The following is a 24,615-nucleotide window of genomic DNA, read 5'->3' as shown; positions in this document are numbered from 1 at the left end:
GAAAGTGTCCAAGAAGAAAAATGGAAGACAAGAACCAAGCAGGCATTTTACTACAATAGAAACGCTCGAGATTTACCACCACTGAAAACGGGAGATTCAGTACGCATTCAGCCCACAAGTAACCCCAAGGCACCCTGGAAGAAAGCCACTGTTCAGGAACAAGTGAACGTGCGATCCTACAAAGTCCTCACAGAAGATGGCTCTGCCCTTAGACGAAATAGAAGGCATCTGAAAGCAACTACAGAGTCTCACACGCCAGCAACCCAGATGCCCCAGCAGACAGAACTTCCCTCGCCACCTAAACACATTGAACAAGAAACTAACGCCAGTGGTCACTCCAGCTCAGAAGTAGCGAAGCCACAGGAGCCAGCGATCAAGCAGCCTGCGACTGATCTAGCATCGCAAGCTTCCAAAGGCAACCAGACTCGCAGTGGTCGAATAACGAAGCCCCCGTCTTATCTGAATGACTTTGTTCGTTAGCCTGAGTCAGTGTCATGAGAGACAACGACATTACCGGACTTGACTAGTTGATTCTTTTGGATATTAGTTTTGATTTTTTGTTTCTCATGTTTGTTTTGATTGTTCCGTTGTTTTCGTTTTGTTTCTTATGAAAGAAAGGATGTAACGAGAGCTCACTCGGAGATCACGTGCACCTCAGGTGACACATGAGACAGCGGTCGATGTTATCTAATCGCAAAAGGCTTTAGATAAAAATATCTACGTGAGAGCGCATGTAGTTTATAAAATAAAGACTGTTCGTTACCTAGAAATCGTGTGATTATGGTAGAACGAAACAGAGAGAGCAAAAGCTTGAAGAGGAGTGAAGAAATAAAACTTGCTAGGTCATCGAAGACAAAATTGATTCCCCAGAGACATCAGTTTTGTCGAAGTCCTCTTTGTGCTAAAACGAAAACTCGCAATCCAACCGTTGTCCCAAGGAACTGTATTACTTACCAAAATTTGCATTTTCAAATTTGATACAAAAATAGAACTTGCGGACTGAAAAACAGATACAATTTTGGCTTTTGTTTTATTGGTGTAAAATTAGAGATAGAACAAAACATGAAATTTAAAAACTAAAATCTTGATGCTTTGACGCGAATATATTTTCAAACTCAATTTTCATCATTTGTTCGTTTCGGTCCAATGACTTGTTGTTTTTGTCTTCAATATGCAAACTCATGAGAACTTGGTAATGGAGTATTTCCCTCTGATGGTTTGACAAGTCCACGCGATGCTGTTATTTCCTCGTTTATGGCCAATTTTACTGACTGACGCCGTAGGAGAATGTAGGCACGTCTTGACTATCTCTTATACCGGCCACGCAGAATTTTATTAGTTCCCAGTCTTTGTCAAACGGCCGAGTGGTTCGAAAGAGTCTAGTACTATCCATGAAAGGAGACGATGAAAAGGACGAAGGAAAATCTTTCCACAGGTGCACCTCTCGAACGCTTCCCCTTACCAATAACGTTAGGAGGAGAGACAACTGGGAATGAGTCAGCCTCAGAAGGGCATGGGATCATTGGCGCTTTCCCAGCAGACAACGTCATTTGTACCCACTACAGGGCGAGTGACTAACGGATCCATTCTTCCATCATACAAACCGAACACACCTCCTGTTAGAAAGTAAGACGCACCAAATCAGACGTGAGCACAACTCGCAAGGACACTGTTACAAATCAGGGCCCGGTTGTTCGAAGGCCGATTAGAGCTAACACAGAGTTAAATAATTTTCAATCCAGGTTTCTATAATTCTCCATTCAAGAACCTTTTTGGGATTATTTCGTCTACTCTTTTTAGAGCATCAAGTCATCAAATTGTAGAAAGAAAGAATTATACTGAATTTTCATGTAAAGCTTTTAGATCTAACTTTAAATACCCCACTAACCCTTGGTTAACCTAGCTTTAAACAACCCCGCCCAGGTCTCGTTATTTTCAAAGGATTGGCAACACCGAACATACCAAAGTCTATCACTCGTGGATGCTGTCGTACCCAGCCTTCCATCAAATATATCCATCCCCTCGATTAACTATGATACATCTAACACGAAGTTTTGGTGTATAGTTTCGCTTAGTATTTTTACGAGTTGTAACATATTTTGACGAGCCCGCAGGGCTACAACTTCCCAACCACGCATGAGCAGAATATCATTTGCAGGGATAGACGCAGCTCGAAAGTACTACTTATGGGAAACCATTACTTGCAAGGCGCGTAGGCTCTTGGCCAAAGAAATGGAATGACGCTTATTTTCCAAATGATAACGTCTATAAATTGTACTCACCAGTATGAATATAAAGTATTCTACGACCATTAAATCTCTCAGGGTTGGTTTTCATCTCGTGTAACATCCCTCTAATGGCTTTGACGTTGTACACTGGGTCCACCATTATTCCAGTTGTTCTGGATATCTCCAAAAGGTCCTCTTTATTAACATAGAATGATAAAAAGCCAGTTATTGAAACCGCGTCTTACACTATCTTCAGTGTAGCCGAACCTTGGATCTGAACTTTATTTTTTGTGAACAGTGTCAAAAGGGCAGAAAGCTAACAGTGAAAAAATACTTATTAAATTAAATCAACCCTCTCATAGAGTATACCCGAGGCCCGTAACTTGCGTAAGACCGCGGTTTGGGTTTCCCTGAGGTTTCTAGGCAGCGAATTCACCTTGTTAATGGTTAGGAAAATTTAAACCATATTTCTATTAATTTTGGTAATGAAGCAATTTCAAATGCAATCTGTAATTATAAGCAATTATAACAATTATTGATTTTATTATTCATTATTGTTGTGGATCTGCCATCATGGATATGGCAGATCCATCAGTGGATCTGCCATATCCCTTTCCTTTGTATCCATCAATAATATCAATTAATTCTTCTGCTTGAATATCTAGTCCACCTATCTGAAGGTCTTCATTGATTTTCTGGTAAAAATATTCTGCATCATCACACACATTGACTGCATGACACCTTTAAACAAATGACAGTGATGTTGGTGTTACTTATTAAAAATAAAGGTCTGAATTAGTTTCCCGTGTTCAAAGAAAAAATAAGGGCAAGAAGCACAATTTCTTCAACTTATGTCTTTAGCACAATATAGATAAGCAGCGCAGTTGCAGAAATCTTTTACTAGCCTAAAGGTTGAGCATAAAGCTTTTAAACCATGTTCCCCAGCATGAAATGGTTTGTCAGCAGTTCCTTAAAGGTGATCAAGTAGATAATTTAAACTATAACAAAATTCTCGAACATGATTGGTTATCACCAGCCCAATTTAAGTACTAATAGGACACTGTACACATCATCAACTTGTAATTGGACATTGTAACTAAGGGCAGTTGACGTGTCATGCATGTGTTTGTGGACAGCATGCATGATGTGAGAGCACTGTTGTCACACATTTTGCCAAATTAAATGGTTCGTTCTTATGAAAAATTTTAACTGATGTCTAGTTTCTTTCTCAAATTTTGTAGTAGTTTTCATTCACACAGGACTTTGTGTTAACATTTACAAATCCAACTCCTACTTTGTAGTCGTCTGACTTCATTAAGCACTCATTAATGATTACAGACCAAACTCACTCATTCACTTGGGGCTCCACTTTAATTGGGCCCTGTACGTACTTAAATAAAACCCTCTTAATGAACATAAGCAATAGTGGGAGTGTGGCCATAAATATCTGGAGAGCCCTCCAGATGGTCTCGTGAGATGCAAACAGCATGAAGAAAGACAAAGAGCACTGGTCAAATGATAAAATCCTTATTGAATGGCCAGCTTGGAAAATATTTGGCTCTTGCCCATAGTTAACAGAATAGCCAGAGAGAGGTCCCTATTTTATGACTTTATTTCCTTGTCCAGCTCTCATGCAAAGTCAATAAAGAAAATATCAATATTTTTATAATGCTTATACTTGAGTTTTGATCCTGTTAAATAGTTTGCAATGGCAATCCCTGAAGCACTTCCACCACTGCCAACTGTTATGACAATGTCATCAAAATTCTCCAGCACATTCTGAAACAAATCAAGCCAACATTTTGACAGGTACCCAAATTATACTTGTTTAAGAAACATGCCTCTGTGCGGTCAATGTTAAAATACATTTGCAACTCTTGACAAGAAATGCATTCAATAAGTGCACAACACAGAAGAAGCTTGTCATTTACCAAATGAAAATAATCAAAGAAGGACAATTGAATTACCTGATCTATAATTTCTTGAAAGGCTGTTAGGTAACCAAACATTCCCATGTATGAAGAGCCTCCAACTTCAATCAGATAAGCTGACGAACCCCGTTTCTTCCTGGAAGAAAAAAAAAAAAAAAAGAACAAAAAAGTCAGTGAGAAAGAACTTCAAGGAATATCCACCCACACACATCAGCAGACATGATTGTGGGGTTTTCATCCAAAAACATAGAAGCAGGTGAAGCAGGTAAGTAGATTTGAGCAAATTAAGGATAATACTATTCAAGTCTGAGTCAAAAATAACTGAGCCTATCAAAATTTACTTTGAGTATTCTCCAATATCCACAGCCTTCTTTCCTCACTGTCTATCATAATACCAACTCTCTGGGGTTTTCTTAGAGTTTCCCAAAATCATACTACAAAACAGAACCTAACAAGTTCATGTGTGAAGGCTGATAGTTTCGAAAGAAACGATTTGGGGCTGCGTCGGTGGGGGTAACGTAGTTCATGTGTGGTTTATGAAACCTCCTGGATGGTGAGAAATTTGGACTCACTTTAAAATGTCCAAGTTAACTGGGTGTTTTAACGGTTAAGGGAGACCAGTGTCTAATTTCTCCAAACAATATCACCCCAGTTTCCAAATTAAGGTCATGAGAAAAAAGGAAATGATCCTCGATTAAAGAATGTCTTGCTTGTTCATCAAATTCTCCTTGTCAGCTCCTTAGGAAATGTATAGAGAACAGTATGGAGAACATGTATACTGATCTTATATATATCTTATTAACTGTTTTACTTAATATTCATCTTTTTCTTTTTTTTTCTGTTTATTTTCTATCCCAAAATTTATCAATCTAGTTGTAATTTGCTCATTCATTCTAGACTATTGATATCCACATGCTTTCGGATTGTGGCAGGAGACTGGGACAAGGCAGTAAATTAACAAACTGAGGGGAGGAGGGGTGGGGCCCAATCCAGTATTAAACATACTCAGATTTCTGATATTGAGATAAGTGCCTTCGAAAGGTTGCATTGTTGATTTGACTCAAATTCAATCCCTTTAAGTCTAAGAGAAATCGACTTGAATGCCAATAGCTGTTCCTGTAATATTTTTGTTTGGCTTAATGTTTTAGAAGACACCCCAAGGTGACCACCTTATTATTTATTAATCAGTTTAATCCTTAGAGTTGGTTCAATTCGACTAAAATATCCCAGAACATGAGGAACTTGTTTCTGCAAAACTTTCAAGCAAGTTCTGCCTGTGGAATCTAAAATATGCAGTCAATTCCACTCAAAACTGTAAAAAAAGGCTGCAACACAAATTTCTTCTAAAGAATTTTAATATTTTCATCTCAATTATGAGCTGGCTGGTTACCCCGCCTAAGTGGCAGCTCTCTTTAAATTAAAGCCTACTGCCAGTTTGAGTTAGAAGATCAATATTTGCACCCAAGGTGGTGCCAAATCTCTACTTTATACTGTTCTCTGACCTTTAATTGTTTTACTTACAATTTTTCAGACATTTTCTCCATCATTTCTTTAAGGCCAGATTTGTACTGAAGCTGAGGGACAACAATAATTTGACTTCCCACCAATTTGTTTAAAAACAGGTTTCCTTTACAACCAATATCTGTGGTCTGTATAGAGAAAAAAAGAAAAATTTTGTCAAGTTTCTTAGAATCAAGCTCGCCCAGAAATTTCAATAAGAGTATACAAGTAACTGTCTAAAACAGCAGTCACCATCTTTGTGAAGCAAAATTGGTGCCTTTTTTCTCTGAAATGAACAACATTAGAATAAAGATTAAACTGCGCGCCATTAGCTGCCTTCTATGGAGATTTTGTTGTCTTCATCAAATGTTATTGAAACCCCTACTCAACTACTGTATGTTACAATGAAGGGTAAATTGTGTCTCCTCATTAGAAATCAGTGCAATCATTACGATAAGTATCATTATCATCACCATCATTGTTCAATCCCTTGGAACTATGGGTGTCTGAGTCCACTATTTAAAGTAACATGAGGTTTTTCTATGTAACAAACAGATTCCATGTTGCTACATGTCTGTTCAGTTACTGCAATAGATCACAGGAGCACCATTCCTTGTCTATAATCAATCCTTGGCTAATCAAATCTATGTGAAATCTTTTGTTGTTAATCACTAGTTATGCTGAGGGGTAGTAACAGATCTTTGATAGACACCACAAACTGCTTAGAAAACATCTGCATTAATTAGAGTGAATCAAACACATGCCTGTTCAGGACTTCGTAAGAACAGGTAACAATCCAAACCAAGTTGTCTTGCTGCAACTGCAGTGCTTCTGAAATGATTGGACTGGATTCCACCACATGTGAAGATTGTATCACACTCCCTAACCAGGGCATCAGCTAACAAAAACTCCAGCTTGCGAATCTAAAACAAAATTGCCATAGCTTGATGAGATGAGCATAATTTAAAATTACTCAGTGGTTGAGGGTGAACTTTAACCCTCTTAACACCCAAACATCAGTATGCATGTTCTCCATACTGTTCTCTATACATTTTCCTAAGGTACGGACAAGGAGAATTTGTTTAACAATCAAGAGCTTCTTTAGTTGGTGATCATTTTCTTTATTCTCATGACCTTAATGTGTGTTCCAGGCATGATATTGTAAGAAGAATTTAGATACAAGTCACTCTTAGCATTCAAAGGGTAAAAAAAAGAAAAAGGTAAGATACTTTGAATTTTCAGGGGTGGCCAGAGGTACAGTGTAAAATCTAACAATTTCAAAGCAATACTTACAGTCATTTCACGTTAGTCAGATTATTACAACAATTAATCCGTGTGAAAACTAATTGACATGTCATGTTTGAAGCATCCTTAATTTGTGTGAAGAATACCAGTCCTGTTTCTACCACACTCTAAATAATAATAATAATAATAATAATAATAATAATAATGATGATAATAATAAAATATTTATATAGCACACAATCCACTATTTGTCCATGGCACTTTACATCAATAAGTTAAAAAATTATCTAAAAATGAAAAGAGTTAAAAAGCTTGTTTAAAAAGATGTTTTTTAATGTCGTTTAAAAATGTCTATCGAACTATTGCATCTTAGTTCAAGTGGGATAGATTTCCATAGTCTCGGTGCCACCACAGCAAACACTCTCTCTCCATATGTTTTCAGTCTAGCTTTCGGGGTCCGCAGAAGGTGTTGAGTGGACAATCTTAATTTCCGTTCAGAGGTGTGGTACTTTAGTAATTCACTGATGTAGGAAGGCGCTGTTCCATTGAGAGCTTTGTAGACCAGTAGGAGAACTTTAAAAACTATACGGTAACGGACAGGTAGCCAGTGAAGCTGTTTGAGGATGGGGGCTATATGATCAGATTTCCTGGTATGTGTAAATCATTAACAGACCCCCCCATCCCATTCAATCTTGGCTAAAAGTTCATAGAATCACAACACAACATTGTTTTAGGGTAGAGAGGACAAAATGGTTAACTTAACCAAGGGTAAAAGAGATAAAATTGAAGTAATAGGGGGTTGAAAAGATCAATATGTCCACAACTTTGTTTCCAATTGAAGGTACTATTTTTGCTTTAGAACTGCTATGTTCTCTTCTGCCTTCTTTTACCAATATATCATCATCTACCTTGCAATATTTTCTATCAAAAGGACTCATAAACAAGTTTTCATCACTCACAAGGATAACTCTATTCTGAGCTATTTTTTGCTATCTCTACAAAGTGCTTTTTCATTGCCATTTTTTACGTGCTATTCATGTGGCTTATTGAAGCCTTGCCAACGACATCAGGCTTTTAATTAATTCCTAAAAGTGATCTTCTCAATACGACCGGCTTAATGAATTAAACTATGTACTGTAATGATGAAATGAATCAGTCCAGCTTAATTATCAATTTGTGCTGTGTTCTTAGACAAGACACCTTTCATCTCGCCTTCCTCGAGTCTTGATTATAAGTGGAGACTAAGTAACCATTCGGCGCGTATGTAACTTCTGCAATTTATGTAGTAGTTGAACCGCACAACTGCTCTTGATGGCGATTCAATACGGAAACTTTTAACATGTACATGAAGAACCAAGTCTGTGTTCCCTATTCATGCACTGCAAGCAGCAGTCAAACACGGGTTGTACGAAATATCTCCTCACCGAAGGTCACGTTTCCATCGCGAATCAAGTTTGATTCTTGTCTTTCTCCTTTAAGTGACACCAACCCTCTATTGCTGACGCGTGACCTTGCCCTTAATCGGCTAGTGAGATTCGAAGCCTCGAATTGACTTTTTTGATAGGAAAAACTGAATTTTCTCTTGTTTTGCAACAGATTTCGTAGGGCGGACCAGAAGTCGCGTTTGAAAAATGTGTAGAGTAGAGGGTTGGCGAAAGATGTGATGTAGCGAATGACTATGAATGCTTCTAAGACAAAATTGAAATCTCCTATTTCTATGGCAACTAAAAGCATGGCGATAAAATAAGGAAACCAACAGCATGCAAATATGATGGCCATGGCTGCGAAAACCAAGATGCACTTCCGGTCACTTTTGTTTTTCTTCTGCTTCCGCAGCTTATTGCTCTCTACCGAAGATGGTCGCTGTCTTTTAGTAATCACTCTGAACATGGTTATGAATGCATAAACCATAAATACGTACGGAAAAAGGAACACTGCAACAAGACAAACCGCAGTGTGAATGATGCGATAACTTTTAGATGTTTCCTTATAATGCCAAGCAAGAGGAATGACAGCAAAAACCGTAGAAATGATCCACACTCCGAGCACTATTTTTAAAACCAATCTTTTGGTCACCACGTAGTGTTTCAGGGGGCTAACAGCTGCCAAGTACTTGAGCGCAGTAACAACCAGTATGTGATAAGAACCTGAAACCGCCAGTAATGTGTGCGAAGCGTATGTCCCATAGTGCAATTCTTTTGGAAAAATCTTAAAGCTATAAGCAATGAAGTATGGAATGGCGAAAGCGCCAGTACTGAAGTCACAAATTGCCAGGCTAAGAAGCACATAGTTTGAGGAAGTGCGGAGACGGGGACATCGGTAAAACAAGACAAACACGAGTCCATTAGCCACAACTATTGCTATGGCAATTGGAAGTAATTTGCTCAAGGCCTTGACTCCATCGTCGAACTGTTGCTGAGGCGACTTTGAAGTTACATTGCTGTTATTCATTTTTACTTCTGTTGAACGACGAATGAAGATGAAATCACTGAAAGAGAAAAAGAAAACAACGTTAACGAAAGATATGTGATTATTTTCTGTGAGTACAAAGGGTAAATTAGTTTTTTTGCAGTACAAATGAGCGTATTTCATTAATTGACTATAGTAGGTGAGATCAGTGTAATTCGCGATCTAAATCGAAATACTAGTATTGATGCAAAAATAAAAACTCATGATTTTATAATTTTCAGATCATCGTGAAACCTGATGCAATTTCCCATGGTTGGAACCTCCATTGTCAAGTGGAATTCTGCGTTCTTGTGCTTACCAGGTAACCCGGAAGTGAACAGAGACAACGTTTTTGGTGTTCGAAACTACTTAGTTAAAGTATGTTTTCATCCCAGGGAACGCTTTCGTATCATTACGGTCACCTGGGAATTCCCTAGAGAGGCCGATGAAAGACTTGTTCAGTGCCCCCTGTCCATGAAAGCTGATTAATATTCTCTTGGAACACCTGCAAGCCCTAGCTTTCCTCGGTATGTTGCCCATACCTTGGTAACAGATTAAACTCGTATACATTCCATGTTCAATATTCCGAATATATAGATGGGATTACTAAAGCTCAATAAACCATTTTCTTACTAATGAAAACAGCAGTCATTTACCTCAGAGAATTATTAATCTTGTCTTAAATTATTGATTATGAAAAACAAACGTGCACGTGCATATTCCAGAAGTTAATTTTCTTTTTTTTTTTTTTTTGTACTTGTTATTTTCAGTTGCTTTATTTCTTTGTTTCGTTTGGTTTGCTTTTGTGTTGCAGCGGTAAAATAAACAATTCACTGTGCAAATGGCAGAGTTTCTTGTACAGCATACCTATAAAATCCAATCAGCGCAAACACATCCCTATCACTGTATTTGCTTCAAAGAACAAACTCTGCCAAATAACAACCTGTCAGCTGTTTCCTTCGTTACTATCGTTACATCTCGTTCGTGGTGCTGCGTTATTAGTTATCGATTTCTCGTTGTCTTCTTTCAAATTATACTTTTCATCTTGATCTTATTATTCTTTAAGAACAAAGCATAAAATTGGCATTCAACTATGAATGGCAAACAAAATTTGAATAAAGAAAAATATATCTACAGTCTGTCATGAGCTCAGAACAGAGAAACAATTCTGAGTTCCCACGATAAGGCGAATTTCAGACTGTCGGATTCCGCGTTCCGATCACGATGCTTCATTATTGAGCTTCGAAATACTCTATGGTGCGTGAAGTTATTATTTTTTTCATACAGATAGGTGACAGGCGTCCCAGCTCATGCTTCAAGCATCACTGTTGTTGAAAGCTTCATGTAGTTTTATAGAATAGAAAAAATGGCAAATTTTGAGCTCAGTGAAAGAATACTTCTAAAATATTTTAAATGTGAAGGTAACTTCAATTTTGTGGATTTGTGGTCTTATAATGTACCCTTTTAGCAGTGTATGTCAAGAGACACGTGCAGTTGAAAATACGTTTCCATATGTACAATTAAAAACCAGCAACAATGACGTTTGAATGGAAAGCATCCAGAAACGCAGAATCAATTCTGTATTCGGATACACATGTCAATGCCTTCAAATGATTAACCCAGGATCAAATGAATATGTAGGTAGTGGGTCGGTTCGCTGTAATTGGTGCGTTTTTGGCTCCCAATCATGTGAGTATTATTCAGTCGTCAGAAAGCTGAAACCGTCAAGGACCACAAGCTGTGCTTCTTGATTCTGTGTATTCTTGCCTCGGGAATTTCAATTTCACTTTCATTGTCAATATAATTTGAGTAAAATGTTAAATGACTGACTCATATATCTTCCAGTGTAGTGAATTGGTAAAAAAGCTTTTCGTACAAAATCTATCCATTATATATGTATTTTGTACCTCTGTATATTTGTCCTGATTATTGCTGCATTTTTTAATTGAAGCGAGCAATACATTTTGTAAGAAGGGCTGAATCTTGATAGCCTTGAAAACGAAACACGTTTGCTATGTCCAAAGGGAGGTGAGATATGTTGAGGTAACGAAAACTGAGTTAAAGAAAGTAAAAACCTACAATTACAACAGTATTCGAGTGCCATGAGAACGAAAGAAAACAAAGTAAGAGGAAAATAAGATAACTTGAACGAGCGATGAAACTTAACATATACATGTGAATTCTTGCCGAACTTGGCGCTTTCAAGCATATCAGCCCCTCTAATTAACATTTGCGGAAATGGCAGTCTGAAAAGATTCAGACTTTAATGACTCAATTTGAGACTACCCGCATACTTCTAATTCCTATGGTTAGTATGTAATACACCGATTACAATATTGTCATATGCATGATGTTAAAAGCGATTTACTTTGGAAATACTGGAGATCTAGAACCAAAATCTCACGCGGAGATGAAGCATCGATTGGGAAACGTAGTCATTCCAATGCCTTTTCCGGTATTTTCATGTTAGTTTCAGTTTGAGGTTGAAACTGTCCTCGCGGGGCGTCGTCCATATGCGGGCCTTGTTTATCAGCTCGGATCCATAACCTCAATTAGTTAACTCAAGGCTTGTACAGTTATTGGGTTGTTGGCTCGTTGAGTCTCCCAGCGAATTTATCAAATCAATCCAAGAATGTTCTAGAATCGAATAAAATTCAATTGTCTTTGGATGTCGCTTGTGGGATGCATGGCCAGTCTATGCTGTTTAAAGTGAAATGTTTCACAAATTGCCGACTGCGCCAAAAAATATCAATAATAAAAGCTATCTAAAATATACTCAACAATCCTACCTGCCTATATTGAAGGTTTTTCAACAATGAAGACGAACACAGTTTTTCCCCTTGCAGGCAAACTACATCAGCGCATGAAAAAAGGGGAAAAATCATTTATTTCGGCTCTCGGAGTCTTTCACGCGATCATTCGACTGATATAGATAGTATTGCTCAAAGTTGAAAACCTTTTCTTCACATTGAATACATGTGTAGCTACCTGAGATAATAATAACTATTCAAATCAGCGTTTCAATTGATCACTATAACAATATATATATATTTTAAAAGGGGTTTTTGATGAAAGCGGCTCAGCGTAATTACGCTAGGTTTTTTTTCCGCTTTTGTTTTGTTATCGACTTGCACGCCCTTTTCTTGATTTTTTTTTTTTTTTTTGCTATTTTTTTGTTTCTGTTCCGAGCGGTGAAATTAATATCCCCATAACAAAATGAAGTTCTTTGTAATGATAGATCACCTTTAAAACGATTCATTAAATGTCAAGGAATGGTCGATGAAATGGTGATATTCTGTCAACTGGCCAGAGTTGGATTTTTCATCGATTTCTTTGTTTGATGCGTCAAGTGGGCTTTCTGCTTAATATGTATGTGATATTGTCCAACAAACAACTGTGCACATGCTGCAATATTTTAGCATGAGTTTTCTCTTGGTAATCTTCTTTCTTTTTTTCCTTGGTGAGCCATTTGAGAGTGCACATCAGTGTAAAGATTTTGTGTAGGTATTGCCTGGGAGTTATAATCTTTAATTTCTACTGCTCTCGTTTGAATGCTTAAACTTCCAGCTTTGATAAGCCACGTTCTTCATGATTTTCTTTGAATTTTGAAGCCATATCTTGGCATTCTTATAAAGCTCATCATCAATAAATTTATTGTATCCCACTTTTGATTGTTTTAGTTGTTCCAGTTTTTTATAAAATTGTTCTTTATCAACACACAAAGCCATGCATTAGATGCTCAGTCCAATTTGGACCCAACTGAGCATGCTCCAGTTTTACATCAATTAACATTTTGGCCAAGTTGGAGCAAAAATAAATGATAATGAAAGATATGACAAAGGTTGACCACTGAATTGTTGGTAGTCAAGTGGATAAGACGACTGGACAACAAATCTGGAGGTTGAAGGGTCAACCCTGGATAAAAACTTAACTAGATTTAGGTTAATTAATTAAAGTAAAATTATAAATTATCGGTAGGCAATATGTAGGGGGGTAGTCTGAAAATGTTAGCATGATAGGGGAGGGATGAAATGGGAAATGTGGTCAAGGGGGTGCAAGGGAGAATAAGGGAGGGAAAGGCTAAGAAAACTGCAGAAGGGATTTTTTTGTATTTTTCAAGAACACTCCTGAAAACCATGCCCCTATTTTTTCCCATACCTCAGCATTGACCACTTTCATAAATGGCTGCCGAATTAATATTCTTTTGTTTAAATTTAAATTAGCCTTTCTGGCCTCGTTCTCCAGTTCAAAATTCAAAAGAATACATTATCTCAAGCGAGGCTAGTGAGGCTAATTTGAATTTAAACAAAAGAATATCAATCCAGCAGCCATTTATGAAAGTGGTGCATTAAATCCTTTTTCGACAGTTGATTGTAAAGTAAGCTGGTTAAAAAAGTTTACTAAGTTAAAAATAAAACTAACTAAAAAATATTCTGACTGCAACTTAGCCAAATATTCAGAATCAAAACAGGAATAAATTGTTCCCAACAAATAAATTATAAAAACTAACACAATATAGGCAAGTTGAAAAAAGAGACAAAAAAAGCAGTTTAAGTCTTCCTACCTTGTATAAGTGTTAAATATAATTACTATAAGCAATACTATATAAACATCAGAATTCATTTGGAGTTTAAAAAAATTCCCAAGATTCACATCAGCTGACAAAGATCCAAAACTTGCATCAGAATGAAGCAGTTGCATCTTGTAATGGTCATACTAATGGTAAAAAACCTTCAGTTGAATGCTTCAGTGCATCTTTTGTAAAAGGAGAAAAGGACCCTTCACAAAAACAGGCTGTAATTACATGTATTGAGAAAAAGGATCAAGATTGTCATGACCTTCAAAACTGGAGGCCAATTTCCCTTTTGAATGTTAATACAAAGATAGACTCAAAAGTTATTGCAGAAAGAATGAAAAGTCTATTGCCTAAATTAATACATTAATATAATTCAATCCGGATATATCCTGGGCAGAAATATCAGTGAGTATACGCTCAATTCTTGATAAATAGACTTCACACAAGCTAAGAAATTACCAGGAATTTTACTTTTTATTGGCTTTGAGAAAGCATTCAACAGTTTGGAATGGACTCTTCTTGAAAAATGTTAGAATCAATTTGGTTTAAGGCCTGAGTTCATAAGATGGGTCAATATTTTCTATAGGGATATTCAAAGTTGTATTTTAAATGATGGCCTTTGCTTTCCCTACTTTGGGATAAAGCGTGGAGATGGGTTATTAAAGGAGGACCCCCTCTCCCCCTACCACTTTGTCACTGCAGTTAAAATTCTAGCAACTGCTATACAAAACGAAGACAATATTAAAGGAATAAAAATAAACTATTTTAAAACTAAACTGCTGCAGTTCACTGATGACACAACTGTTGTTTTATCAGATTTAGATTCTGTACGAGCTTTGTCTGTATTGCTTGATTGCTTTGAGAATGTTTCTGGACTAAAAATCAATGTTAATTGTCAAAACAGATTAGCAATATGGATCAGCTCCCTCCAAAACTGTGAAAATTAACAACATGAAGTCAAATGGAAAACTTGCATAAAGTTTTAAGGAATTGTTATTACGTATGATGTACAGATACTGGTTGAGAAAAGCTTTATGTAATTAAGTGCGACTCCCACTAAAAGCGGTCCACTCGACTTCCTGTCCAAAAAAAATTTTCCTTAATTTTTTCCCTATGAAAAGGGTAAAGGCCACATATTTCAAAAATAGTTTGGTTGTTTTCTAATTCTCTTTTTTTGCTTTGCCACAAGCGAAAATTGACTTTTGGCCAGACCACCCGTGTAGACAACCATCGAAAGTGTAAATCTCACTGCTTTTGTCGAGCGCGGTGCGACTGCAGTAGTGTAGCTAGCGGAATTTTCTCTTGCTTCAAGTTACGAGCTATATTCAGTTAGCTTCACTAGAAATTATATTCATACCAGCGTGATCAGAAGAGACCCTTCCTTTCGACCTTAATTTGCATATCAAAAATTAACCAATTTAAAACAAAGAATTCTCAAAATGCAGGCGTAAATCGGGCTAAAAAGACACATCGGAGGATAGTTTATACACCAAGGAGGTTACCGATTGCCTCAAACCGGTGGGTATCTCTCTAGCTTTCATCCACCATCATCTTGAAAACAACGCAAATCAATGTCTTTATTTAATCGCGCACTTATCTAAGCTCATTTGCATAACTCTGAAAATGACCCATGGTATGTCTTTCACCGTTCAAACTTCATTTATTTATCATCAACGTAAAGTGTTTTAGGTTTTCCTTACAAATGGATGGAAAATAAATTGCGAGTCATCCTAAAACGTTGCCTAAACATAATCAGTCGTAATGCTTTTAAAAAAGCATTACGACTGTAAACAAAGTAAACAAAACAAAGTAAACAAAGTAAACAAAGGCGATCGGAAGGCGCTTCCTCGATAATTTTCCTTAAATCAGGTCAATAGCCACGTACAGAGTGGAGAAGATAAAACTTAAAGAGTCCAATTTGGCATTCTGGTCATTGCAGACATACTGTGCAGCTTAAAAAGGACAGACAAACATGTCTTAAAATTTTCACAGGTTTTTCAGGGGATTTTCCATGTCTTTTTCATGACACTGAGACTATGAAAATGCCATTGATTTAACCATGAAAATCCTGCAAAAAATCTGTGAATTTATCATGAATAATTTCACAAGACTTTCACGGGTTTTGATAATTTCATAGTGTGAAAAACACATATACAGTCGACTCCCGATAACTCAAACCTTCAAAGGAAATTGAAAAAGGTTCAAGTTATTGGGAGTTCGAGTTATCAGAATTTGAGAAAAAATGACTGGAAATAAGGGGAAAAAAGGTGTTAAATGTTTTTCTTTATATGCACTAGTGTACATTTTAATCAAATTTTATTAAAGTATAGAGAAGCCGAGTGAAAAAAAAGACAATACATCTCTAAATTACTGTATAAATCGGAATGTAACGTAATGTGAAAAATATAACAAAGGAATGCAGCGAGGAGAGGTCCAGTAACTGCGAACCATACAGGTTTTTTTTTTTAAGAGAACAATGTCGGGCTATTGGTGATTTAAAAAGGACTTAGGAAGCAACACTGCGAAAACCAGCGGACTTGAACTGAACTGACACGTTTTGTGTAATGTAAAAGAAAGGAAACAGTTCACACGGCCGCCTCAAAATAAATCTAAGGCTTTGGACAACAGTGTTTTGACTTGTCACGTATCGACAGACATGGTTCGAGTTATCGAGGGTAAAATTATATTGAAAATGACCTGAAGGGAAACGAAAATTGGTTTGAGTTAGCGGGAGTTTCAAGTTATCGAGGGTTCGAGTTACCAATGGTAAAATTACAGTGAATGTACGACGGAAATCCATGGGAAATCGATTTTGGTTCGAGTTAGCGTGAGGTTCAAGTTAGCGAGGGTTTGAGTTATCGGGAGTCGACTGTATTTCAAATCGAATAAAACGAATTTGTTTAAAGTGGAAGATTTTTGAGGAAACAATTTTAACAAATAATTAAAGTAGACAAGGCTATTATTAAAGTGCACCTAAACCCAAAAATTTTTTTTCGCCTAACGAAATAAGCTTATTTTTTGGAGTATTTCTGTGCAAAAATTTTTTAATTTGCTCAAATCTTTAATTTTCTGTGCCCAGTCAAAATACAGAAAATCAGCCGCCATCTTGCCCCACGACCGAGTTAAAAGAGGAATGGCTCTAGCGGGTAATGTGACGTTAAATCGAGAACACGAAAGTCTGCATTTCACACGTTTTCACTTGTTTGGGAAGGTTGTCGCCGATATTGTCCGAAATATGTCGATTAGGTGTGTTGTATGAGGAATGTATGAAGCGCGATACCCTCTTGCAAATTTCGCACGTTGTTAAATCCTTCTATAAGATGATAAATCAAACACAAAGAATATATGAAAGACATAAATTAATTAATTTTTGACATAAACCCGAAAGATGATAAATCAAACACAAAGAAATTAGAATATATGAAAGACATAATTATATAATCTTATGCACGATCATACGTATCACGATCATACGTATGATGTACGATCATACGATCATACGTGCATCATACGTATCTAATACCGCAGTTCAAAATATATGAACTTCGTATATTCATTGTATCTGGTTTATCATCACGAGTTTATTACGAATCAACTTAACGGCCTGCTCCCAGTTGGCTTGTTAGCTCAATTGGTAGAGCGCTGCACTAGTATCGCAGAGGTCAGTGGTTCGAATCCCGTACAGGCCTAACTTTTTTCAGGTCCGATTTTCGCTATTGCATAAATAGCGCTCTCTACTGCGAGGATCGTGCATCATACGTATAGTCACAAGTCTGTTGACCTCCCTCTAAAGTTGGACAATGACGGAACTAAGTAAAATAGCGATAGAATGTTTCATTTAAGGCTCGAATAGTACAAAAAGTTTCCTTGCCTTTCATTTACTAAAGCCACTGTGTACCAAAGTATCATCGCATCGTGGAAATGCTTCCAGACCGCGTACCAAACAACATACCGACGGTCAATCGGTTCACGTAACACCCACAAGTTATGCATGCATGTCATCATAAGCAATTTCCATGATAAAAAAATTTAGTCACAGCTGCTGCTTTTCCGCGAACTCTTTTTTTTTTTTTTGCAAATCTTCGCAAGGGTGTAAACTGCCGTGAATATAGAGTAAAGAAAACATTACAGACAACAATAATGATATCTAATGATGGAATACCGAGTCACTTAACACTTAACTTAACTCTGGTACACTTTGCCACTATACTTAAACCCTGGTACCTAACTTTAACTCTAGTTGCAATCATAATCGTAGGAGTTTTAATTAGCTCTCTAGCAAATACTCAGCGACAATATTGTCACGAAACCCGAAACAAAAACCTTAGAAACAAGACTGGATATTCACATTCTGGTTTAGTTGGACTGAGAGAGCAAAGGCTTGAAGAAGAGTAAAGAAATAGAACTTGCTATGTCATCGAAGACAAAATTGATTCCTTAGAGACATCAATTTTGTCAAAGTCCTCTTTGTGCTAAAACGAAAACTCGGAATCCAAACGTTGCCCCAAGGAACTGTATTACTTACCAAAATTTGCATTTTCAAATTTGATACAAAAATAGAACTTGCGGACTGAAAAACAGATACAATTTGGGCTTTTGTTTTATCGGTGTAAAATTAGAGATAGAACAAAACATGAAATTTAAAAACTAAAATCTTGATGCTTTGACGCGAATATATTTTCAAACTCAATTTTCATCATTTGTTCGTTTCGGTCCAATGACTTGTTGTTTTGTCTTCAATATGCAAACTCATGAGAACTTGGTAATGGAATATTTCCCTCTGATGGTTTGACAAGTCCACGCGATGCTGTTATTTCCTCGTTTATGGCCAATTTTACTGACTGACGCCGTAGGAGAATGTAGGCACGTCTTGACTATCTCTCTTATACCGGCCACACAGAATTTTATTAGTTCCCAGTCTTTGTCAAACGGCCGAGTGGTTCGAAAGAGTCTAGTACTATCCATGAAAGGAGACGATGAAAAGGACGAAGGAAAATCTTTCCACATGTGCACCTCTCGAACGCTTCCCCTTACCAATAACTTTAGGAGGAGAGACAACTGGGAATGAGTCAGCCTCAGAAGGGCATGGGATCATTGGCGCTTTCCCAGCAGACAACGTCATTTGTACCCACTACAGGGCGAGTGACTAACGGATCCATTCTTCCATCATACAAACCGAACACACCTCCTGTTAGAAAGTAAGACGCACCAAATCAGACGTGAGCACAACTCGCAAGGACACTGTTACAAATCAGGGCCCGGTTGTTCGAAGGCCGATTAGAGCTAACACAGAGTTAAATAATTTTCAATCCAGGTTTCTATAATTCTCCATTCAAGAACCTTTTTGGGATTATTTCGTCTACTCTTTTTAGAGCATCAAGTCATCAAATTGTAGAAAGAAAGAATTATACTGAATTTTCATGTAAAGCTTTTAGATCTAACATTAAATACCCCACTAAGCCTTGGTTAACCTAGCTTTGAACAACCCCGCCCAGGTCTCGTTATTTTCAAAGGATTGGCAACACCGAACATACCAAAGTCTATCACTCGTGGATGCTGTCGTACCCAGCCTTCCATCAAATATATCCATCCCCTCGATTAATTATGATACATCTAACACGAAGTTTTGGTGTATAGTAACGCTTAGTATTTTTACGAGTTGTAACATATTTTGACGAGCCCGCAGGGCTACAACTTCCCAACCACGCATGAGCAGAATATCATTTGCAGGGATAGACGTGGCTCGAATGTACTACTTATTGGAAACCATTACTTGCAAGGCGTGTAGGCTCTTGGCCAAAGAAATGGAATGACGCTTATTTTCCAAATGATAACGTCTATAAATTGTACTCACCAGTATGAATATAAAGTATTCTACGACCCTTAAATCTCTCAGGGTTGCTTTTCATCTCGTGTAACATCCCTCTGATGGCTTTGACGTTGTACACTGGGTCCACCATTATTCCAGTTGTTCTGGATATCTCCAAAATGTCCTCTTTATTAACATAGAATGATAAAGAGCCAGTTATTGAAACCGCGTCTTATACTATCTTCAGTGTAGCCGAACCTTGTATCTGAACTTTATTTCTTGTGAACAGTGTCAAAAGGGCAGAAAGCTAACAGTGAAAAGATACTTATTAAATTAAATCAACCCTCTCATAGAGTATACCTGAGGCCCGTAACTTGCGTAAGACCGCGGTTTGGGTTCCTTGAGGTTTTTAGGCAGCTAATTCACCATGTTAATGGTTAGGAAAATTTAAATCATATTTCTATTCAGTAATGAAGCAATTTCAAATGCAATCTATAATTATAAGCAATTATAACAATGATTGATTTTATTAATCATTATTGTTGTTTTACACGAATCAATAAGGTTAGCTAACTTTCTGCATTTCAACTTTAAATTTGCACTGGGATAAATTAACAGCCAAAGAGCATTCTGAAATCAATTTTTGCATGTTTGGTATAAAGAAAGGAAGAGAAAGTAGTTAGATGCATAACTTTTGTTTGTTCTCATGTTTTGTCAAGGTTGTTTATCAATAGATAGAAACAACTCTTTTCGACTTGCATGTCACTTAATCAAGTACCAAAATAAGCGAGTTCTCATTTAATATATTATGTAGTAGACTACAAGCAGTCCCTCCTTTTCAGCAAAAACCCCCGCAAAAGTCAAAGAGAATCAGTGAAAAAAATTGAAAATAAACTAATGCACTGCAGGGAGCTCCCCACGGTGGGCTTGGATCAATGTTATCTGAATTATATATATTTTTTCTATTTTAAAAAATATATTTTTTGACAATTTGACAATCCTGTGACCATAATCAATTAAGATTACAATAGAAAAATTAATAAGGGGAGGACTCTTTTTTATCCATTTATTTATTTATTTATTTATTTCCACAATTACAACAGTTACAATACTTTTATCAACAATTAGTTGTTGAAGAATGAATGAAGTTTGGTTTAAAACAGATTAATTTTTTTTTTAATTCGCCTAACAGACTTCACCAACAAGGAAGAACTGCCCATAGATTAATTATGAAGAAACCAAATTCTGCAAATTCTTTGAGTCAACACTCACCTAACTCTTCTTCAGTGGATCTGCCATATCCCTTTCCTTTGTATCCATCAATAATATCAATTAATTCTTCTGCTTGAATATCTAGTCCACCTATCTGAAGGTCTTCATTGATTTTCTGGTAAAAATATTCTGCATCATCACACACATTGACTGCATGACACCTTTAAACAAATGACAGTGATGTTGGTGTTACTTATTAAAAATAAAGGTCTGAATTAGTTTCCAGTGTTCAAAGAAAAAATAAGGGCAAGAAGCACAATTTCTTCAACTTATGTCTTTAGCACAATATAGATAAGCAGCACAGTTGCAGAAATCTTTTACCAGCCTAAAGGTTGAGCATAAAGCTTTTAAACCATGTTCCCCAGCATGAAATCGTTTGTCAGCAGTTCCTTAAAGGTGATCAAGTAGATAATTTAAACTATAACAAAATTCTCGAACATGATTGATTATCACCAGCCCAATTTAAGTACTAATAGGACACTGTACACATCATGCTTGTAACTGGACATTGCAACTAAGGGCAGTTGACGTGTCATGCATGTGTTTGTGGACAGCATGCATGATGTGAGAGCACTGTTGTCACACATTTTGCCAAATTAAATGGTTCTTTCTTATGAAAAATTTTAACTGATGTTTAGTTTCTTTCTCAAATTTTGTCGTACTTTTCATTCACACAGGACTTTGTGTTAACATTTACAAATCCAACTCCTACTTTGTAGTCGTCTGACTTCATTAAGCACTCATTAATGATTACAGACCGAACTCACTCATTCACTTGCGGCTCCACTTTAATTGGGCCCTGTATGTACTTAAAAAAAACCTCTTAATGAACATAAGCAATAGTGGGAGTGTGGCCATAAATATCTGGAGAGTCCTCCAGATGGTCTTGTGAGATGCAAACAGCATGAAGAAAGACAAAGAGCACTGATCAAATGATAAAATCCTTATTGACTGGCCAGATTGGAAAATATTTGGCTCTTGCCCATAGTTAACAGAATAGCCAGAGAGAGGTCTTTATGTTATGACTTTATTTCCTTGTCCAGCTCTTATGCAAAGTCAATAAAGAAAATATCAAATGAATATTTTTATAATGCTTATACTTGAGTTTTGATCCTGTTAAATAGTTTGCAATGGCAATCCCTGAAGCACTTCCACCACTGCCAACTGTTATGACAATGTCATCAAAATTCTCCAGCACATTCTGAAACAAATCAAGCCAACATTTTGACAGATACCCAATTTATACTTGTTTAACAAACATGCCTCTGTGCGGTCAATGTTAAAATACATTTGCGACTCTTGACAAGAAATGCATTCAATAAGTGCACAACACAGAAGAAGCTTGTCATTTACCAAATGAATATAATCAAAGAAGGACAATTGAATTACCTGATCTATCATTTCTTGAAAGGCTGTTAGGTAACCAAACATTCCCATGTATGAAGAGCCTCCAACTTCAATCAGATAAGCTGACGAACCCTGTTTCTTCCTGAAAAAAAAACAAGAGTAAAAAAGTCAGCGAGAAAGAACTTCAAGGAACATCCACCTACACACATCTACAGACATGATTGTGGGGTTTTTATCGAAAAACATAGAGGCAGGTGAAGCAGGTAAGTAGGTTTGAGCAAATTGAGGATAATTCTATTCAAGTCTGAGTCAAAAATAACTTAGGCTATCAAAATTTACTTTGAGTATTCTCCAATATCCACAGCCTTCTTTCCTCACTGTCTATCATAATACCAACTCTCTGGGGTTTTCTTAGAGTTTCCCAAAATCATACTACAAAACAGAACCTATCAAGTTCATGTGCGAAGGCTGATAGTCTCGAAAGAAACGATTTGGGGCTGAGTCGGTGGGGGTAACGAAGTTCATGTGTGGTTTACGAAACCTCCTGGATGGTGAGAAATTTGGACTCACTTTAAAATGTCCAAGTTAACTGGGTGTTTTAACAGTTAAGAGAGACCAGTGTCCAATTTCTCCAAACAATATCACCCCAGTTTCCAAATTAAGGTCATGAGAAAAAAGGAAATGATCATCAATTAAAGAATGTCTTGTTTGTTCATCAAATTCTCCTTGTCAGCACCTTAGTAAATGTATCGAGAACAGTATGGAGAACATGTATACTGATCTTATATATATCTTATTAACTGTTTTACTTAATATTCATCTCTTTCTTTTTTTTTATCTGTTTATTTTCTATCCCAAAAATTATCAATCTAGTTGTAATTTGCTCATTCATACTAGACTATTGATATCCACATGCTTTTGGATTGTGGCAGGAGACTGGGACAAGGCAGTAAATTAACAAACTGAGGGGAGGAGGGGTGGGGCCCAATCCAGTATTAAACATACTCAGATTTCTGATATTGAGATCAGTGCCTTAGAAAGGTTGCATTGTTGATTTAACTCAAATTCAATCCCTTTAAGTCTAAGAGAAATCAACTTGAATGCCAATAGCAGTTCCTGTAATATTTTTGTTTGGCTTAATGCTTTAGAAGACACCTTAAGGTGACCACCTTATTATTTATTAATCAGTTTAATCCTCAGAGTTGGTTTGATTCAACTAAAATATCCCAGAACAAGAGGAACTTGTTTCTGCAAAACTTTCAAGCAAGTTCTGCCTGTGGAATCTAAAATATGCAGTCAATTCCACTCAAAACTGTAAAAAAGGCTGCAACACAAATTTCTTCTAAAGAATTTCAATATTTTCATCTCAATTATGAGCTGGCTGGTTACCCCGCCTAAGTGGCAGCTCTCTCTAAATTAAAGCCTACTGCCAGTTTGAGTTAGAAGATCAATATTTGCACCCAAGGTGGTGCCAAGTCTCTAGTTTATACAGTTCTCTGACCTTTCTTTTTTTTTACTTACAATTTTTCAGACATTTTCTCCATCATTTGTTTAAGGCCAGATTTGTACTGAAGCTGAGGGACAACAATAATTTGACTTCCCACCAATTTGTTTAAAAACAGGTTTCCTTTACAACCAATATCTGTGGTCTGTATGGAGAAAAAAAGAAAAATTTTGTCAAGCTTCTTAGAATCAAGCTCGCCCAGAAATTTCAATAAGAGTTTATAAGTAACTGTCTAAAACAGCAGTCACCATCTTTGTGAAGCAAAATTCGTGCCTTTTTTCTCTGAAATGAGCAATATTAGAATAAAGATTAAACTGCGCGCCATTAGCTGCCTTCTATAGAGATTTGGTTGTCTTCATCAAATGTTATTGAAACCCCTACTCAACTACTGTATGCTACAATGAAGGGTAAATTGTGTCTCCTCATTAGAAATCAGTGCAATCATTACGATAAGTATCATTATCATCACCATCATTGTTCAATCCCTTGGAACTATGGGTGTATGAGTCCACTATTTAAAGTAACATGAGGATCTTCTAGTATGTAACAAACAGATTCCATGTTGCTACATGTCTGTTCAGTTACTGCGATAGATCACAGGAGCACCATTCCTTGTCTATAATCAATCCTTGGCTAATCAAATCTATGTGAAATCTTTTGTTGTTAATCACTAGTTATGCTGAGGGGTAGTAACAGATCTTTGATAGACACCACAAACTGCTTAGAAAACATCTGCATTAATTAGAGTGAATCAA

The 24,615-nt window shown here is 36.8% G+C and overlaps 3 protein-coding genes across 4 annotated transcripts in view; all 3 read right to left on the bottom strand.

Annotated features, from left to right (window-relative positions):
- Positions 1–1,013: 1,013 nt before the first annotated feature.
- LOC148726562 (uncharacterized) lies at positions 1,014–6,958 on the bottom strand. Its single transcript, XM_088726334.1, has 8 exons — positions 6,953–6,958; positions 6,424–6,582; positions 5,681–5,808; positions 4,196–4,295; positions 3,907–4,007; positions 2,811–2,969; positions 2,283–2,425; positions 1,014–1,616 (listed from the first exon to the last, which is right to left on the bottom strand). Exons 1-8 carry the CDS (start codon positions 6,956–6,958, stop codon positions 1,504–1,506), a joined length of 909 nt encoding a protein of 302 aa, XP_088582460.1. The 3' UTR covers positions 1,014–1,503.
- An 891-nt stretch (positions 6,959–7,849) lies between these two features.
- Positions 7,850–10,746, bottom strand: LOC148726561 (RYamide receptor-like). The gene has a single exon (XM_088726537.1). The coding sequence runs from the start codon at positions 9,494–9,496 to the stop codon at positions 8,297–8,299; it is 1,200 nt and encodes a 399-aa protein (XP_088582663.1). The 5' UTR covers positions 9,497–10,746; the 3' UTR covers positions 7,850–8,296.
- Positions 10,747–17,747: 7,001 nt separating this feature from the next.
- Positions 17,748–24,615, bottom strand: part of LOC148726560 (uncharacterized) — an 11,438-nt gene continuing 4,570 nt past the window's right edge. For both annotated transcript variants that reach the window (XM_088726540.1, XM_088726542.1), the window contains 6 exons: positions 23,878–24,005; positions 22,399–22,498; positions 22,110–22,210; positions 21,010–21,170; positions 19,783–19,923; positions 17,748–19,116 (listed from right to left, as the gene is read on the bottom strand). In XM_088726540.1, coding sequence (XP_088582666.1) covers positions 19,004–19,116; positions 19,783–19,923; positions 21,010–21,170; positions 22,110–22,210; positions 22,399–22,498; positions 23,878–24,005 — 744 coding nt within the window. In that variant the 3' untranslated portion in view covers positions 17,748–19,003. The remainder of the gene's footprint in view (positions 19,117–19,782; positions 19,924–21,009; positions 21,171–22,109; positions 22,211–22,398; positions 22,499–23,877; positions 24,006–24,615) is intronic.

This window comes from Stylophora pistillata, chromosome 7 (genome assembly GCF_964205215.1).
Source record: "Stylophora pistillata chromosome 7, jaStyPist1.2, whole genome shotgun sequence".
NCBI lineage: Eukaryota > Metazoa > Cnidaria > Anthozoa > Scleractinia > Pocilloporidae > Stylophora > Stylophora pistillata.
The sequence above is the reverse complement of the archived record's forward strand: the minus strand, read 5'-3'. Positions and strand labels throughout refer to the sequence as shown.

Excerpts from the sequence above, each read along its gene's own strand:
- LOC148726562 (XM_088726334.1), bottom strand. Across the intron at positions 4,296-5,680 it reads GAGAAAATGTCTGAAAAATT|GAAGAAACGGGGTTCGTCAG; the intron begins GTAAGTAAAACA and ends TTTTTCTTCCAG. Across the intron at positions 2,426-2,810 it reads AGATCCACTGATGGATCTGC|AGAGGACCTTTTGGAGATAT; the intron begins CATATCCATGAT and ends CTATGTTAATAA.
- LOC148726561 (XM_088726537.1), bottom strand. The coding sequence starts at position 9,496 with ATGAAATACGCTCATTTGTACTGCAAAAAAACTAATTTACCCTTTGTA.